At 41.7% G+C, this 18725-nt stretch overlaps 1 protein-coding gene across 1 annotated transcript in view; it reads right to left on the bottom strand.

The window, feature by feature from the left end:
• Positions 1-14956, bottom strand: part of TSPAN7 (tetraspanin 7) — a 99787-nt gene extending 84831 nt beyond the window's left edge. Inside the window, exon 1 of the mRNA XM_063126520.1 lies at positions 14810-14956. Coding sequence (XP_062982590.1) covers positions 14810-14890 — 81 coding nt within the window. The 5' untranslated portion in view covers positions 14891-14956. The remainder of the gene's footprint in view (positions 1-14809) is intronic.
• Positions 14957-18725: the final 3769 nt, after the last annotated feature.

Raw genomic sequence — 18725 nt, 5'->3', positions numbered from 1 at the left:
AGCAATAGATCCCGCTGTTGCAACACAAACAGCAGGGGTGCTGCAGTAGCACTAGATATTGCCCTTGGAGTGCACAAAAGTGATATTTGGCCACAGCCAGACTGCTGAGAAAATGGTTGAATCAGGCACCAGTTTGAAAAATACTTTGAATATGTTACAGATAGATTTTATGTAAAGAAACAGATGCAGGAGGGAGGGAGAGACTAATATTTCTCAGGGCTTTCACAGACAACACTTCAAGTGAATCATGTGCAGCAGCAAGTAAAAGACTAAGGCATTTTGACCATCTCCAATTCCATTCAGGTCTCAGATATCACTTTCTAAGGCAAATAATGGCTGTTGCAAAACAAAAAAACATACTAGCAAAGCTAGAAATTTGTTTGGTAAACATACCAGGCAGAGAGTCGATCCAACACAAATTCAAAAGATTTTACTTTGTAGTTTTAGAAGTTATGGGAAACTCAGGTATGTGTGACTAATTAAATTACTGTTGTCTCTTTCTAAACGATATGGAACAACTGAACAACTTTGATTTTGCGTAATTTGCTTAGTTTGCTTGTTGAACCAAGTTGGGCCTAGTTGATTTTGAACAAAGTCAATAAAGTAATAAAAGATAAAATTCTACTTCATGAAGCAAATAAACTGTGCAAATTAGAAAAAATGGAAAATTATGTTCGTATTCACAATAATATGATACTCAACAGAAAATAAAGCGAATGCACAATTTTTTATTTCCATTTTTGTCAGCCCTATTCTTTTTTCAGGATTACAGTTCCAGTACAAAGACATGCCCTGTAAGCTTGAGGGCTCCAGCAACATGTAGAAAGGCGTCGAGCAGGAAACAAACAAGAACATAGTCAACAAGGGCCATGTCAGGATGACAATTCATTATTTAGTTAGTTAGTTACTTACTTTATATCCCACCTTCCACTAAAATAGTGCTCAAGGTGGCTAATAATACAAATACAGGTGAAATACAAAATTATAATTAAAACATTAAAGCACATAAATAAAAAGACAAATAAAAATACATCATTTAAAAACACATCAATGAGAAATAAGCAGCACCCACCAGATTAAAACTTACTTCAGCAAACAAGCCAACTTGAAAGCCAAACACCTGTAGGATTAAAAATATCTTTACCTACTAGTGGAATAACAGTAATTAGCACAAAGGAGAGCCCAAGTCAAGTGAATGGTCACAATTAGGTAGTCTACTAGCAATCCAGCAGGAACTGCAGAACACAGACTCATTAAGACGAAGAGATTTAATGCCTTTGTTATATGGGTTTAGGATTACTGTTATTCCACTGTTACTAGTATATTTATCTGGTGGGGATTGACAGAGGGTGTTACTTGTGAGGAAAGTTAGTTTCCTTCCTCTGTATTTGGCATTTGCCAGATTTGAAAGGGGGCATTCTGGCAAACCCTAAAACAGGGAGAAGGGAGTGGCACAATTTGAGCCCTCGCAGGAGAGTGGGCCTCAAATGGTGGTGGGAAGTTCTTACTGTTGCTGTTTCTAAGTTTGTTTAGAAGACAAAAATTAAGAAGCTCACTGCCTCTACTGCCATAGTAAGACCCTCCTCACCTCCCTCCAAACTGTTTTGAAGTGACAATGGCACTATATGTATGAGACTGTGAACCTAACACTAGAATATGTATGTGGTATGAATGAAAGAATTACTGGGATATGGATGTACAATGGAACTTGTCTGTAATGTTTCTGTTTGCACTGCAATACTACTGTGTTTAGGATGGTCTTTTGGGATGTGGGCAGTTCAGGCAAAAGTACACCGAATGATGGTGAGACAGAGGGCATGTCTACACGAGGGCTTATCCAGGGGTTGCCCCAGGATCATCCTTGTGTGACCACATGATGCACAGGGGATCCCAGGGGCAGTGAGGGATGATCCCTCCCTTTCCCCGGGATAACTGGGACGGCTTTAATCCCGACTTTTCCTGCTATCTCGGGATCATCCTGAGACCGTGGTATGTGTGGGCAGCCGTCCCGATTTCATCCCGGCGCCTCACGAGTAAATGCAAGGAGCTGGGAACTGGGCACGGAGCATCAGGGGTGGAAGGGGAGAGCGGGATCTTTTTTTAAAAAAACACACACAACCATTTACCTTTTCGATGGAGCACTCGTGCGCCCATCTTCAATAATAATTAAATAAACCAAAATATCAGGTGCGACGTCCTTCCTCCTCCTGGGACATCGTGTGCCACATGTGGACTGAGGGGGAGGAGCTCGTGATCACCATATTGGGAGATCCTCCCCCTCCCCTCCATAGGTCTAGACATGCCCACAGTGAGGGACAATTCATGTAGAAGAATGTCAGCGCAAACATACATTTAGAAAGATTAAAATAAATACTTTGTTAGCAGGAGTCAAGTGGAAACAACTATTATTGATACTAAACATTTATTTAGCTAAAATGGTGTGTCAATTACTGTACAGAACAGAAATGGCACATTTCCTGTCATGTTGTCAAAAGAGAACGGCATCATTTAGCTATCTGTTTCAGCAAGAGAAGGCTTCTTGTCTACATATGTGAATTCATTTCTCAAGCCTGTGAATGCTTAGCTTTCAAGGGTTATCTTTCATATTTGTTCAATTTGTTAATCAGTATTTTCTAAACATATGTCATAGTGCAAAGCAATTGTATTTTCAAAATGCGAAGTCTGCTACTCAAGATTGAGAGCATATTGATCTTGAGCTGAAAAGATGATCAATATTGTAATAAGAAAACTGAGCACCCAAGTCTAATTTCCGTTTCCACTAGCCTTTTAATATTGTTAATGGGTTTCAAGTGTATACAACCCCAACTGCTGCATTAAAGCAAATCTAGATTAGCGAGGCACCTCATAAATGCTCTATATATTTCAAACTCTTTCAACTTAGACAGTTCAGTAACAACAAAACTCAGAAATTTATAGTTTCTGACATATTTATTGAATTTAAACATTAAATTCATAAAGTAGCTGTCTAAATAAATGTATTTATTTATAAATAAATAAATAAATAAATAAAAATCCTATTTCTCATCATGCTCTTTTTGTTACTATCCCAACATCATGCCCCTTTGAGTTATTAAGTACTAGAGTATACTTTGGTCACATTAGAATCTCAGATAAATATTTTTAATAGGTAGGTTTTCATCAGAGGCATCCATTCAGCAAGAGCATTTTGGTCGACAGTACTAATCCACCCAATCCAGCCCCTCATATAGTCTCATGTTCTTTGACGGACATAGCTTTACAGGACTCCTTGGACCTTACCAAAAGATGCCCATGGCCACCGCACATGGAAGTGGTTCACGAGATATGATGCACAAAAATATATATTTGCATATTCATTCACGCTTGCCTACACATGATGTGTTCTTTATAAAGCTACTCACAATGAACGGTGCATTGCTGCACTTTTAACCTCTAGAGTGGGAACTCATGGCACTCCGGATGTTATTGGATGCCATGTCCCACCAGCTCCAGCCATTAGGGAAGATGGGAGTTGGAGTCAAAAAACATCTAGAGGGCTACATGTGGCCCCTCCCCCTTCCAGTCCCTTATTTCCAGCCCAGCCATCCTCTTCCATAACCTGCTATGTAATTGGTACCCTATATTGCCAATTATGTGGGGAAAAACCATCCATGAACTGTCTCAATATACTTCTCCCCAAATCAGAGGATAATAATGTTGGTGAACAAAGAAATTACCACTTAGGCTGTGATCATACACATAGTAGTTCAGGAATAAGTTTTATTAAGCTGAATGGGACTTACTTTTGAACAGATGGATAACTAAATGCTTTGCATTTAGTAGTTGGGTAGCCTAAAACCATGCAAATTATTGAAATCAGGCTTGCTATGACCAAGATTAGGCCATGTAAAATCATTGCATCTAAAGGATCAAAGGAAAAGGAAGAATCAAGATTAACAAGTGACTATATATGAAAATCCACCTGCAGTCCAAAAGTGCTCTCTATCCTTTTAGCAATACATTCATTCACAAACATTCCCGAATGTAACTGAGCAGCCATGGCCAATATTTGGCCATGCATATCTCAATGGGGAATTGTTAGTGTGGATTAGACCGGACTGCATACAGATACAATCAACAATGGTGATTTCTATGAACAAGGTGACAGTTTTCCTCAGCTACTGTGATAACGGGAATTGTTGCAGTCTGTACCACCCATATCATGCAGACATCTTCCTGTGCAAACACAGGCAAGCACATGGCCAAAGAGGGATTGCAGGCAGCTGACTGTGGTGCGAGGAAAAGTCTCATGTGAACTGAACTTCACTGGGTTCACATGACACTGCAACCCTTCGTGGATGACAAGGGGTTGTTGTACATACAATGGGTTGGCGTGTCATCCAAACCCAGCACTGCCAACCCATTGTGGGTTGTGGGCTTTGGTGAGTTCAAAAGGCATAGCAGAGCATGGAGGGGAGCTCGACGGCAGACAAGATGGGTTCTGTGATCATTGGAATTACTACAATGACATGTACTGGTGTATGTTTGTCCTTCCAATTGATCTCACTATGAAGCTATGGACACAAACAAAGCTAATATTATCATGTAGGGAGGTTCAGTAGCACCACCACACATATGAACTGGCCCCAAGTCATACCAAGAAAAATTATCAGCCTCTGCTGGTAGCTTTGCCTTTCAGTGAAATTCTACACCTTCTAGGTACATTCCTGGTGTCTAGGAATGCATGATGACTTGAACCAGAGGACAGGACTGAGTTCCATGAACATTTCCATATCCCTTTAAAATAGGGTTTAGGAGCCTTAGACACCAGGGCCAAATCCGGCCCTCCTGGAATCCCAATCTGGCCTTTTGGAGATTCCCCATAACGTCATACCCCTTACCCTGACTCCACACCCCTTCCCTAAGCCATCCATCATTTGGTGGTTTGACAGCTTTTGTGTATTTCCCCCATTCTAGAAGATCTAAATGCCTCTCCTAAGAATTAATTCTGGCGACTAAGAGCCTTAAATTACAATATGCTCGTATTTTTTTGCCCTGCACCTTTTGCCTTCAGCCCCAAACACCACTGGAATGCATACCACATCCAAAATTGAATTCAGCCATCAGGCTGAAAGAGTCTCCCCATAACTGCTTTAAAAGCTTCACCATTTCTGCTGGTTTTGGTATTTTTGCACCTTTCACTCAAAAGTTATTAAAATGTTTGTGGAGAGAATGTCTGTGAACAAGGGTTTAAAAGTCATTCAATGCATATTATCACACAGCAACAGTCTTTTTAAAAGAGTCTTTTAATTTTGCAATTGTTCTTCAAGTCGGGTATCGATATGCATCAGTATACAACAAGGTGGTTTTAAAAAAAGATTTTTAAAGTACATTAGCATCAATCTACTTGGGTGAGGTAGATGGGAAACTTGGACAGTGTCTTTACATTTAAAAAGCTATGGTACTGAGGCAGCAGCAAACTGGAGAAAACAACCACTGCAAACAGGCATGAAGAGAAAAAACTGCAAAACAATGGAAAGTGTATGGTTTTTCATCTACCATTTCATACCCTTCAAACAACACTTGCCATTTCACACCCTTGAAACAAAGGCCTTTGCTAGACCTACCAGTAAATGCACAACGGAGGAGGGGAGATCCCGCAATGCGAGTATCACGGGATGTTGCCCTCATTTACATGCAAGGCGTGAGCTCAAGAAGAGAGCTGTTGCGCCTGCCATTTTTTTTGTAGTTTTAAAGGGGCGGCTGTGCTCGAGCGCACAAGCGACTAAAGGTAGGGGTTTTTGTTTTTTAAAAAATGATTTCCCCGCTCCCCACCCCACCCTAGCCCCGATGGGTGCAGCGCTTCTGAGGACTGCTGCGCCCCGTGCACGGCTCCCGGCAAGTAATCACGCGGAGCTGGGAAAACGGGCCACATGCTCGCATTCTAGGGCTCAGCCCGAGACAGCGGGGAAAAGCGGGCTTGAAGGGGTAGGCTATATCCCGGGGCCAGGGAAGGTTGATCCCTGCCTGATACTGGGATCCCCTGTGCGTCATCTGGACGCACAGGGACGATCCCGGGTATCACCTCGGGATATAGCCTGGTCTAGCAAAGGCCAAAATATGAACATCAAGACTATTTAGTGCCACACTACTAAGAGCTGACTTGGTTCTCACCACCTAGCATGCTTCCCATGCTTTCAAGAGTAATTTTCTCTGCATTATCAAAAACATGGCCATTGACCCACATTTCTTGCACTCCCATGTTGCCTTCCCTTGAAATAATCAATATAATTTGACCACTGTCAAAAGTGCTGAATCAAAACTCTCATTCTAAGGGCCCCACCAATCTAGTGCCAACCATGGTAAAAAGGTATGGTACAAGGGGCATTGAGAGGCATGTGATTGCTTCATATAGAAAGATGGGGAAACTCTAGCCCATGGGCCAATTTTGCCTACCAGCCCAGCCCATCGGGCCCACAGGGCCTCCACTGAGGCCCTCCTCACTTCTCCCAAGCCTCACCCCTTCAGGGCTAGCAGAGAGAGGAGTCCCTGCTGTTATCTCCTATCAGTGATCAGAAATAACACCATGCTGCTTGCCTTCTCAGTTGGGAGGGCAAATGGTACAGTAAGAGCTACCAGCCCAGTGTTAACTGGCACTTCAGCTGGGGACTAGATGATGTCCGGGGGGCATGGCCCCACTCCCTGATGTCATTCAGGCTACAAAGATCTGTGGGGGCGTGTCATGCAGCTGTACACCCAATTTTACTTCTCCACCCCATCATATAATACACCACTGCAGCTGTTGCATTCTTACAGAAATGACACTCTCTCTTTCTCTCACTCTTTCACACATGCACATGCACAGATACATCTATAATTGCCATACAATAGTCAATATTTCTTAGGAATGAACAAAAGATCTTCCAGTTTGCATTTAACATTTTAAATAGTATACACTTCTATACAATTTATTTCTTAGAGCTATAAAAAAGTTCATTGCCTTTAATCTTTCTTGAATGCTACATTAAGAGCATCAAGTAAGAAATAACTAACAGTAGCATAGAAAAAGTTTTAAAATAATTGCTCACAAATTTAAGTTTAACAATTGTTTTCATAGAACCCAGAAAACCAACAGAGTACTTTCTGCATCATGACTCCTGTTTGAAATAGTAGCAAACAATTGTTCTGCTCACTCTACAAGGTCAAGAGGTCCTAAAAGAAACTAAATTAAGAAAGAAAGCAGAGTAGTACTGTTAGCTAATCCTCTCAAAACAATATGCTGACAGGTATAAAAGCAAAGCTGACTTGGTGAACAGAAGCAGTCTAAGGAAAATATGGTTGGGGGGGAGTTTTGATTCCAATAACCCAATTAGACATTAACTACAGAAATGATTAATGGTACCAATAATTCAAAGGCATGCAATATTACAAGAGCAGAGTAAATTCCATCCTAATACACAGTCTGTGCCTCTTTGAATGAGGCTGGGTCAGCAGTTCCATAGCAAGTAGTGAAATAAAATGATCACAGCTATTTTATGTCTAAATGTTGTTGTGCAGGATTCTTATACTTCAGTCCTAAACAAAAGTATTTGCTACTGTTCTGAGATTCATAAGAGTAGGGCCCAGTGTAAGTAAGAGCAATTTGCTTGTAAGTAAGCTTGTAAGTAAGAGCAATTTGCAAAAACAAAACACATTATTTAAATTGCAATAGCAAAACATATACATAATAAAAGAGTCCATACTCCCACCCACACCAAAGGGCAGAGAATTTCCTCCTTCCAAATGTGCTATCTGTTCTGCCACACCTCACTCTTCTTATTCAAATCCCGATCCTTTGAAAAATATTAAAATCTCAAGCATCTTTTAAACAGAAGAGAACCCACTTTTTCTGCACAGCCCGGAGGTATTATATTTAAAGAAGGGGACTATAGTCCATGAAAGTTCCTCCACCTTTTCACCACTCTCTTTCACTCCAAGAAAAGGTGGAGGAGCCTATATCTTCCCTTTTTCGAGTAGCTGGAGATATACACCAAGCAGGATATTGCACTATGAAAGCGGTATGAAAGCAGTATGTAAAAGGCAGGAGCCACACTACTGCTTTATAGTGGTATTGAAGTGCACTGACAACTGTTGGGGCCCATTGACACATACCATATACTGCTTTCATAGAGCTATATCCTGCCTGCTGTGGCTCCTGCCTCTTATATACCGCTTTCATACTGCTTTCATAGTGCTATATCCTGATTGGTGTAGATCTGACCTCAGGGAAGTGTTGTATAGAAGCAGAACACTGACAAGTGTCAGTTCAACACTTAAAATCCAGAGAATAACCTTGCTAAGTGGGCAATATTGTCTCTGCACTCTTTTTGGTGCAGTTACTTCTCCAGATTTTTTGCCATTTTCCTGACCTGTCACTGTCAATGGTGAGCAAATTAGGCTATATGCAGTCTCCTCTTGTCAATTTCCTTGTATGTTTCCTAATACACTTGGCTTCCTTTGATAGCTGAAATGTACAAGGGCATTGACAAGGCAAGGCTATACATACTGGACAGCCATAAGTGCACACTTTCACCCACCCACCCAAAAAGACTGTCAAAAAATAAAATAATAATTACAGTCCCATTTGCACAAATTTCTGGGGCTGAATTTTTTTTTTTTTAGAAAAGTTGACAAATGTGTGACAGGCCCTCCAAAGTGCTATTTGGGAATTATTGGAGGGGAGTCATTGGGGAGGAAGGCTTGCCAAGCATCTCTGTACTCGATTGCCACAACCCATGATAAAATTGATCTCCAGTCACTGTAACCTCTAAGTTTCATATTGTGAATTACTTCAGGTAAATGGCTGGGCTAATGAAGCCATCACAAGGTGATTTTCGCTGGATATTTGTGAAAATGTTACATATTATACCAGGAAATGTGACTGACCTCTCAACTATTTTTTAACTAAATGAAACCATGGAGTAGCTGCTAATTTGACTGTCAATGGGGAAAGGGCATTCTCCCCACATCAACTTCCCAATTTAAACTGCCCTCTCAACTTGCTATTTCCTCTGTAGGAAAAATATAGTAATGATACAGGCACCTGTATCTTTTCTCCACAGAGCAAATAGCAGTCGTGGGAGGGGAAATGACATAGGAAAAATGGCGCATGTTCACCCCTGCAGTTTACTGGATTAAAATAGCATCCTCTCTCTACACACTTGAATTTAGTAAGGGGATATAAGGACCAAAACCAATTATCAATCACAGATCAGCTGGAGTAACATATAGCTTACCCTGACATAGCATGACTGTAACTAAGATTGGGCTGGTGGGAATGTGCACACCAGGATTGGGGACCAGTGGGGCTCCTATAGGATACTATGTATGGTGCCCCCCAGATCTATTCAACTAGAATTCCCAATTTCCCCAGACAACATAACCATATGGCATATATAGAGAGTGCTTTGTCTTCTGCTTATGTACATTCAAGTGCTGATTTTCGTATAGATTTAGGCCCCATTGCAAAGCTTGAGATCCACTTGCGAACAAGACAAGAGGATTGCATTTTGCCTCAAGAAGATTCAGATAACTCAGTTTGTTCTGAGTGACCCTCCATTTATGACCTGTATTCAGGATGTTTAAACACAGCAGACTTTATATGGCCTTATATCTGTATCAATATATCTATCTATCTATCTATATCTTGAACAACTGAAGCAAAACTTCCATCTTCTTAAAAAGTAGTCCTAAAGAGGGGAATGTCAGGCTATTATGTGGACAAGAAACTGTTCCCTCCAGATGTGTTAGACTACAACTTCTATCATCCCCAGTCAGCATGACCAATGGCCATGCTGATCGGGGACAGTGATGCAACTAGGGATGGACCTTGGAGTCCAAACGTCAGGGCCTGTACCCCAGGACCCCCCAAATGACCACCCAGAAAGCAGCAGGTGATGAAGGCAGCAGAAGCAAACTCCATTTTATTCCTGTAGTCATGATAGTGCTATGATTTAATTGAGCTTAAAACAAAAAACTCAGAATATTTTTTGCATAAGATGGCACTTTTGCTGTTGCTGTTCTAACGTATCAGAAATGTAGAGACAAATTTAAAATATATAATGACAGTGGGGGAAAGGAAAAGTTAGTTGTGTGCTTCACAACTGAAGCAATACACATGGCCATCTAAAGGGTGTCCCCATAAGGCCATTAAGTCCAGGGTCTAAAATTACCTACATGCACCACTGGTTGGGGATGGTGGGAGCTATAGTCAAATACATTTGTATAACACCAGATTGTGGAAAATTGAACTATGTTTATTTATTAATTTAAACTATTCTATCCCTCTCCTGAGCTAAAAAGGGTCCTTGAGCATCTTAAACATAATCAGGAAAACAAGACAGGCTTATAATCTAAAAATATTATTTACCAATTGTTATTGACAGAATTCTTAAGGATGGTTTTAAAAGAAACTCATATAACATTCAAATATACAAGAGCATGAGCATCTATGCTTCAATCCTCTATGGCACAAGTGGACAGGTAGATCTCCAGATGTTTCGAGACTTGGCATACAGTCTATGTAAATCTCACTTTGAACTTTAACCACAATGCTTATCTTGAAGATAAAGCCAGACAGGTTGTCAGATGGGTGTGCAACTATTTTTGTGGTGGGGAAGGTGAAAGTGGGCAATAGGGATTTTGCTAGGCTTTTTATCATTGTAACAGACATATTGGTTCCAGAGATTTAATTATAATTTTTTTTAAAGAATTGCTCAATGTTTATTATAACTTTTCTCAAAGACTAAGAGCGTTTATTCAAGACATTCAAACCATATACTAATTGAACTTTTAAAAGACAAGTATCTCAGTTCTGTTTTCAGCCTAGTTCACACATTTTTATGAACGAAGTGATAAACATCAAGAATGGTAAGGGGTTGGATCAGAACTTAGGGTGCAATTCTATGCATGTTTAGATGGAAAAGTCTTTCAATACCCAGCGTTCCCCAACCAGCATTTCTGTCTAAACAAGCATAATATTGTGCCTTTAGTTCCTTGAACTTAGTTGCCATTGCAATCAATGTGACTTAATTCATATCTAAGTTGTCCCATTGATATTAACGGGATCCAACCAAGGAAACTATTTAATTTAAGCAAATGTGAACAATTGCCTTTGGCCCTAGTTCCCTCAGCCTTTCCAAAGATATTATATCTTCAGTTAAGTTCCCTTCACCCTCACTGTCCTCAACCTACATGTTACTCAGTGCAAAAACTAGCTTTACAGCTACTGGACCGATCAAATGCCACATGGACTGTGTGAGAACAATAAAGTGTGTCTTCTTTATATATTCTTTTTCATGAGTTAAGTCGTTTCTAATGAATAGGACAATCATAACAATTTAAAAATTCATACTTTTTTTTTTAAAAAAAAAAGGTGTATACTTACCCTATTTTATTGGGCTTTTTTTGTTAACACTTCAAGCAAATGTTCAGATATCTATTGACTGATTATCAGTGTGTCGTATGCTTGCTGCTTCCACCATGGATCCTATGTCAGATTAGTAATGTTTAACTTTTAAACTTTAAATGACAGAATCCCATAGTTTACATGGGCATTTACATGAAATGGTCCATTTCATGTGCTTTTATCAGTCAAACATTATCAGTGAGACAGGAGATCCAGCTATGGAGAAGTGGCAACTACTCTACACCGGTAATATATTAGGCCATACAACAACAGTTATGATTCATAAGTATGTCCTCAGCCCAGATACCAACATGGAGCATTATTAATTCCGTAGGACCAGTTTTCTGATCTACCTTGGCCCTTCTACAATCCAATAGTTTAAAATTGCTTTATAAGGTACATCTTTAAAAAGAGAGAGAAAGAGCATGTAAAACATCACATATGCAATGCAACACAATAATTTATTGTACTTCAAGTATGCTGGTATCTCCCCTATAAAAATGCTCATCCACCTTGATTCTATAACTCAGCCACATTTTGTGCACATCATTTATTAAACTCGGATTACATCTCATGAAACAATCTGGTTAGATAAGACATCCGGGCACAAAGTCTCAAGGTTGTCTTATCATCCACAGGAAGTCAACACTTGCAAAGATAATGCTAAGTTATTTCTAATGATACTGAAGAAGGAATGATGTCGTATATTTGTTTTTTGTTGGTTTCCAAATGGTAACAAATAATGCAAAGTCCCTGACTTCTATGCTTCAGCTTTGCTAAAGAGGAACTAATAGAAGGCATAAAAAGAGGAAAACGCGTGATTTCCTTCCCAATAAACTGTCTGGCCTTTCTTTTGGAAGCAACACAAATATTGATTAACCAGTACCAATGATGGAGGGGTACGGAGGAATCTATGGAAAGAATTGACATGGACATTGCCTTGAGAAAGACATAACACCCAATCCTATTCATGTTTACTTGGACGTAAGTCCTGCTGTGTTCAGTGAGGCTTACTCCCAAGAAAGACTGCACAAGAAAACATCTCTAGAAAATTAAGAGCTTTAAAAATGAGATGAACAAAAGTAAGTTATAAAAGCAGAGTGTGTGCCTCAGGAGCTTTCCTCCAGGTTAAACAATAGTGCTGTAACTGGGGGGGAAATATTAGTTGAATAGAGCTTTGGCCGAATGATGTTTTACATCTTGTCATGTTTTATATCACAGAACTATTAAAATAATAATGCGCAATCAGTTTCTCTCAGTATAAAGTGACTAGCTTGTTTCAGTATATTGGCTGACATGCAGATTAAGGCATCTAAATAAACACAGTGGGGGCATTATTCTGTATTGTCTTTATGCATAACCAAAGAGTCTTTAATCGGCAGATCATTGTCACACTATGATACGCTGTTTGTATCTGTAATCTGTTGAACAAAAAACCAGGTTGCAATAAAATATCATCCCCCGGAGGCTGTTTAAAAATCCACGGCCCCTATTATCCAATGACTCCTTAATGTATCTGGGTCACAAACCATAATAATATATTAGTATTATTACACTAGCAGTAAGCAGTGGAAGATGCTTTTTTCCTTCCGAAGCAGTTGCAAGCATAGTATGACGTCAGCTTGAAGGAAAAAAATAGAACCAGGATCATCAACGCTCAAAATAATAAAACAGACATTATGCCCAGCAAATGCAGTATACACAATCGAAAGTCAGCTACCACAGTCTCTTGAAACCAGGATTCAGTAACACAAAAGATGTGCAACCGAATACTTAAACCAACTGAACCAAAGCAAGCTTTATGTGTTACATTTATCTAAAATCTTGATTGTAAACTAATTTCTGTGCAAGTAAACACTACTGACTTCAGCAGCACTTGCTTCCACATGTGTACTTAGAAGCACAGCTGGCTACATCCTTAAGCTCGCTTACCTCGAAATGTGCTACTATTTCAGCTTAATTGTACTGTGAATCAGAGTGTCTATTTTTATTACTGCGAGAACAGTATTTATTAAGTACAATGAAAAAGATGTATTTCAATGTTTTATCTCTATGTATAGCAATACTGTCTCAACCGAGGGAGACTAAAGTACCAGAAGAGCAATGTGACAGTTTCAAGCAAAATGTTCTACTAAGCAAGGACCACTTTCTAAAACATATGAGATTAATTTTCTATTTGCATAACCTTCCTGTGCCAACAACTACATTGACAATAGGTACTGTGAATGAGCACCCCAGCAATAAAAGTTGATCTTACTAAATGCACATGCAGTTTATTCAAATATAATTTTGGGAATGGGCAGTGCTTGGTGGTCAGAAGAGCAGCCTGCAGCATGTACAAAGCAAGAGCCATGAAGAGCAAGCTTCTTTGCTATTTGTTTTAACATACAATTAAAATAAAATGTGTTTTTTTTTTAAAAAAAAAAATACTCTTGCAGTATCCTTCATCAGTGAACTGTCCAACACATTTCCCAAAGGTACTGACTGGCAGAGAATGCAGTGATAATTCAAAACAGGGCTGTGGTTTAAACTACTGAATTATCTGTGTTGATACATGATGCACCAATCGCCTCATTCATAAACACCACGGATCTCTTTATTGGGCAAGTCTTTGCAGCCGGTTTCGTCTATTTGGGATGAAGGTTGCGATTTAACAGTCATTTCAGAAGGTCCGGAAAAAATCCTAAGAGGCATCTCGCTTTCTTAAGACGTCTGTGCATACGCCTCGAAAATAGAAAAAGGGAACACTGTGAGGCGGAATGTGCAAAAACGGCTCTGGAAAATCCACACAGAGGTACATTCATACAATGATTCCTCGCCGCAAAGGCACGGCAGTGCCAACCAATCCCCCCAATGAGAGGGGCAAATTGATTCCGAATTGCCATTGCAACGCTGCAAGTGGCGTAGCTATTGCAAGACCATGGAAGAAAGAAAAAGGACATATGTCCTAACGCAGAAAGAAAGGGAAAAATAAGGGGAGGGGGACTGCAACGAAACCTACCCAAGCCCCCAGCAACTTTCTTCCCCGGGCTACGCCGACGGAGGGCTATTTTTAAAAGGGTGGGCGACGAGCTGGGGGCAAACTCAGGCACCAACCTCAAATCCCCTCCCCCATTAACTAGCCAGTCAATGATAAACCAGGAGCCGGAGGCGAGAAGGGAGGAAAGCGAGGTTCGCAGCTGCAATATCCCCAGGCAAGCCGGCGTTTGCGCAGCAAACATTCTCCGCTGCAACTCCCATTGCAACGCGCCGTTATCATCCCCGGTGCCCACGCCAACCCTCGCCCTCCCGAGGTGAGTCGGGGGATTAATTGCCCCCCATGCCCCCTCCACCCTTTGTCCCTGCGCTGGGCTCTTTCCCCAGGGCCGCTTTGCGGGGGCTTACCCAGAAAACGAAGGAGTAGATGATGAGCAGGGTTTTCAGACACGTTATCACGGGTTTGGTCTCCATTCTCCTCGATGCCATAATACTGAAATCCCGGCTGCTGGCTTTGGGCAGGGGAGGAGGGACGGGGGGAGGGGGGAGCGCGCGCGCGAGGGAGGCGGAGGCGGGAACGGAGGAATATGGGGAGGGGGGCTCAGAGCTCGGTTCGCGCCTCCACCGAGCGGCTTATCCGCGCCGCCTGCCCCTGGGCTGCCGCTATTGCTGCTGCGGTTGTGAGGGCTTTAGTGGCGGCTGCTCCTGAGAGGTCGTGCACAGGACTGGGCCGCTGCCTGCCCCGCCTCCTGCCGCCACACCAGAAGCCCGGCACCATTGTGCAGTCACAGCGGCGGAGGTGGCGGCAGCGGCCGTTTCCTTCTCTCCCCTCCCTTCCCCGCGGCTGCCACCTGCCCAGCCGCGGAAGGGCCAGGACGGGATAAAGAGGAGGGAGTGGGGTTGTTCTCCCCACCAACACACACGCGCGCACACATCCTCCATCTGTTCATGGGAGGGCTGCTGCTGCTGCTGCTGCCTGAGACAGGAGTCAAGGGAACACGCAGGGAGGGTGTTGTGTGTTGGTGAAAAATACATGGTGGCGCAGTATGAGAAGAAAGGCAGCTCTGACTGAAGGGAGGTTAAAACAGAAGGATACGGCATGGGGAGAGGGCGTTGATGTGAGGGAGAGAAGTGGAGCGGGGGTAGTGGAAACCAGATTAATATGGCACGGGGAGACGGGCATGTGTTGTCCGTGAATGAGAGAGATGGGGTGGGGGTGGGTATTCTCACGACATGGGCATGTGGTTGCTGGAGAGGGTGGAGGGGGAAGCCTGTGGAAAAAGCCATCTCCGTCTATTGTACGGAGGCTTCCGTTTGCCCTCGCAACCACTTGAATATTGTCTGCACCACAGCATGGCCATTTGGCTTCTGGAGTGGGAGCTCAGCTTGCACAAGTTTCTCCCTCGCCGCTACCGCACGCTGAAGTGACTGGGCTTTACAGGGTGAGGTAAAGCTGTCACATGGGGTTTGATTTCTAAAATAAAAGAGGCCTGGTGAGGGGTCGGACCTGCTTGAAAACCATTCTGAATTAAAAACTGCCCCTCCCCTTCTGTCCCCCTGGGGAGTGACGTGATGGGGTGAGGGAAATGGTTCTTCATACAGAAAACAATCGTACGTTCACGATCGTATCTCGGCATGTCTTTCAGATATCTCAGCTTGGCTGCTTCATCGTTGCTTGAAGCTTAACATGGCAAAGACTGAATTGCTTGTTTTTCCTCCTAAACCTTCTCCTCATCTCTCATTCTCTCTTACTGTCAATGATGTTACGCTTACTCCGGTCAAGGAAGCTCGTAGCCTTGGCTTTATCTTCGACTCCTCGCTCTCCTTTATTCCTCATATTGAGGCAGTAGCTAAATCTTGTCGATTTTTCCTGTATAATATTGCCAGGATTCGATCATTTTTGTCTGTCTCTTCTGCCAAGACGCTTGTTCATGCACTGGTTATTTCACGGTTGGACTACTGCAACCTTCTTCTCTCTGGCCTTCCTTCTTCTCACATCAGCCCGTTGGTTTCTGTTCACCACTCTGCCGCAAAGATCATCTTCTTAGCACGCCGCTCCGACCATGTTACTCCGCTTCTGAAATCTCTTCATTGGCTTCCAATTCACTTCAGAATCCAATATAAACTTCTCCTGTTAACCTTCAAAGCTTTTCACGGTCTAGCTCCTTCCTATCTCTCCTCTCTCATCTCACACTATTGCCCCGCTCGTGCTCTTCGCTCCTCTGATGCCATGTTTCTCGCCTGCCCAAGGGCCTCTACTTCCCTTGCTCGGCTTCGTCCATTTTCGTCTGCTGCCCCTTACGCCTGGAACGCTCTTCCAGAACATTTGAGAACTACAAGTTCAACCACAGCTTTTAAAGCTCAACTAAAAACTTTTCTTTTTCCTAAAGCTTTTAAAACTTGATGTTGTGCAGACTTCTACTGTTACTTTCTACTGTTAGTTTTTCCCTACCCTGTGCCTGCTTACCCTTCCCTGTACCTGTTGGCATTCTCTTCCCCTCCTTATTGTTTTACTATGATTTTATTAGATTGTAAGCCTATGCGGCAGGGTCTTGCTATTTACTGTTTTACTCTGTACAGCACCATGTACATTGATGGTGCTATATAAATAAATAATAATAATAATAATAATAATAATAATAATAATAATAACAAGTTTAGGATGTGTATGATCCTGTTAAAGCTTTTGAGCTGTGGTCCTAAAACTGCTTGCTTCAACTGATCTGCGTGATAGTGTTCTAGAATAGCATGAGAATCACCAGAAATTGTACAGGTTCAGGGAAAACCTGGCTAAATTCAACATTATTGATCAGTGGTTAATGAACTAGTTAATCATATGGATCAATTAAATGATTCCAAGCCTTCTTGTCAACTAAACTTGAGCGGAAGCCTAAACTTTTTTACTTCAGCTGAGAGTAAAGGACATTATGCCAAATGATACTACATTTCTGCATTAATCCATACATATTTCAGAAACTTTCTGGGGAAAGCCTTCTAGATATATTTTTTTCATCTGAATGCAGCACAACAATTTTCTCTCATAATGAAATAGTGGACAAATAAGCATGAAAAAAACTCAAATGACATAATCCAGAGGATTACGTCAGAATGCAGAATCCAATTTAAAATATAAGTAATACATACAGTTTACATATTGATATAAATACCTTTTGGCTTTCTTCATGTGCTGAACTACCCAAATACCTTGAATCTGATATTGACTGAAGACATGTTTACAATATTTCTAAAGAATACAATGGCTCTTTACTGATAGTTGCTTTTTCAGTCAACAGGATCATTAAACTGGAACTGGTATGAAGTGCCTCATGGAAGATGAATGCAATAGTGTGGTAGACTGCTTGGTTCCTACCATATATTTCTCTACCTGTTCTTGCTATTTTCTATGGCTGAGCAGTGATCAGCACAGTCTTTGTGTTGATTGTGGCAGTCAAGTACCACCTGTTACTTCCTTCATAAAAGTCTTTACCAGGAAATGCCCTAGGATTGTAGAACATACAAGGTTACAAGACTTCCCGAGTCTTTGTGGAATTAAGATTGGTTCTTTTGTTGTTGTTGTTTATTCGTTCAGTCGCTTCCGACTCTTCGCCAGAGCTTTCTGTCTGCTGTCGCCACCTCTAGCTCCCCCAAGGTCAAGTCTGTCACCTCCAGAATATCATCCATCCATCTTGCCCTTGGTCGGCCCCTCTTCCTTTTGCCTTCCACTTTCCCTAGCATCAGCATCTTCTCCAGGGAAGAAGATGCTGATGCTAGGGAAAGTGGTTCCTTTACTCATACTTTTTTCCCATGAGTTTCTTTCTCTGCCCATCTGTTCCATTATACAACCACTAGGTGGTGGTGTAGTATAGGGGGATTGCACAAATATACCAGGTTTTCATGCTGCCATTCAGACCAGACTTCCTTCATTAGTTAAAAACAACTCATTAACATGGTTCCAAAGAATGAGAGAGGTCCTGGAAAATGATTACATCATGTAAAGCATCTGTAAACTATCCTGAGTGAGGAATCATGAGTGCACAATGTAGAAAAGCTAACTCTATCCACGGTCTCCCTCACTCCACCCATGGCATCTCCCCGATCTGCCCACTTTTAACCTCTCTCATCATCAGAGCTCTAATATTGTGGTAAGACTAGCAATTTTTTCCACAGAAGTGAGGAAGATCCAAAGTCAGAGGATCCAAAGATGGGATCCAAGATCAGATCTCCCCCTCTGAGGTCAGAGCTCTGTCTCCAACTTCAGAAGGGGAGATCCAATCTATCGTATGACCCCTGGGATGCTTCCTGTGGGATGTGTAATCCTTTGATA

This window comes from Elgaria multicarinata, chromosome 5 (genome assembly GCF_023053635.1).
Source record: "Elgaria multicarinata webbii isolate HBS135686 ecotype San Diego chromosome 5, rElgMul1.1.pri, whole genome shotgun sequence".
Classification (NCBI taxonomy): Eukaryota; Metazoa; Chordata; class Lepidosauria; order Squamata; family Anguidae; genus Elgaria; species Elgaria multicarinata.
The sequence above is the reverse complement of the archived record's forward strand: the minus strand, read 5'-3'. Positions and strand labels throughout refer to the sequence as shown.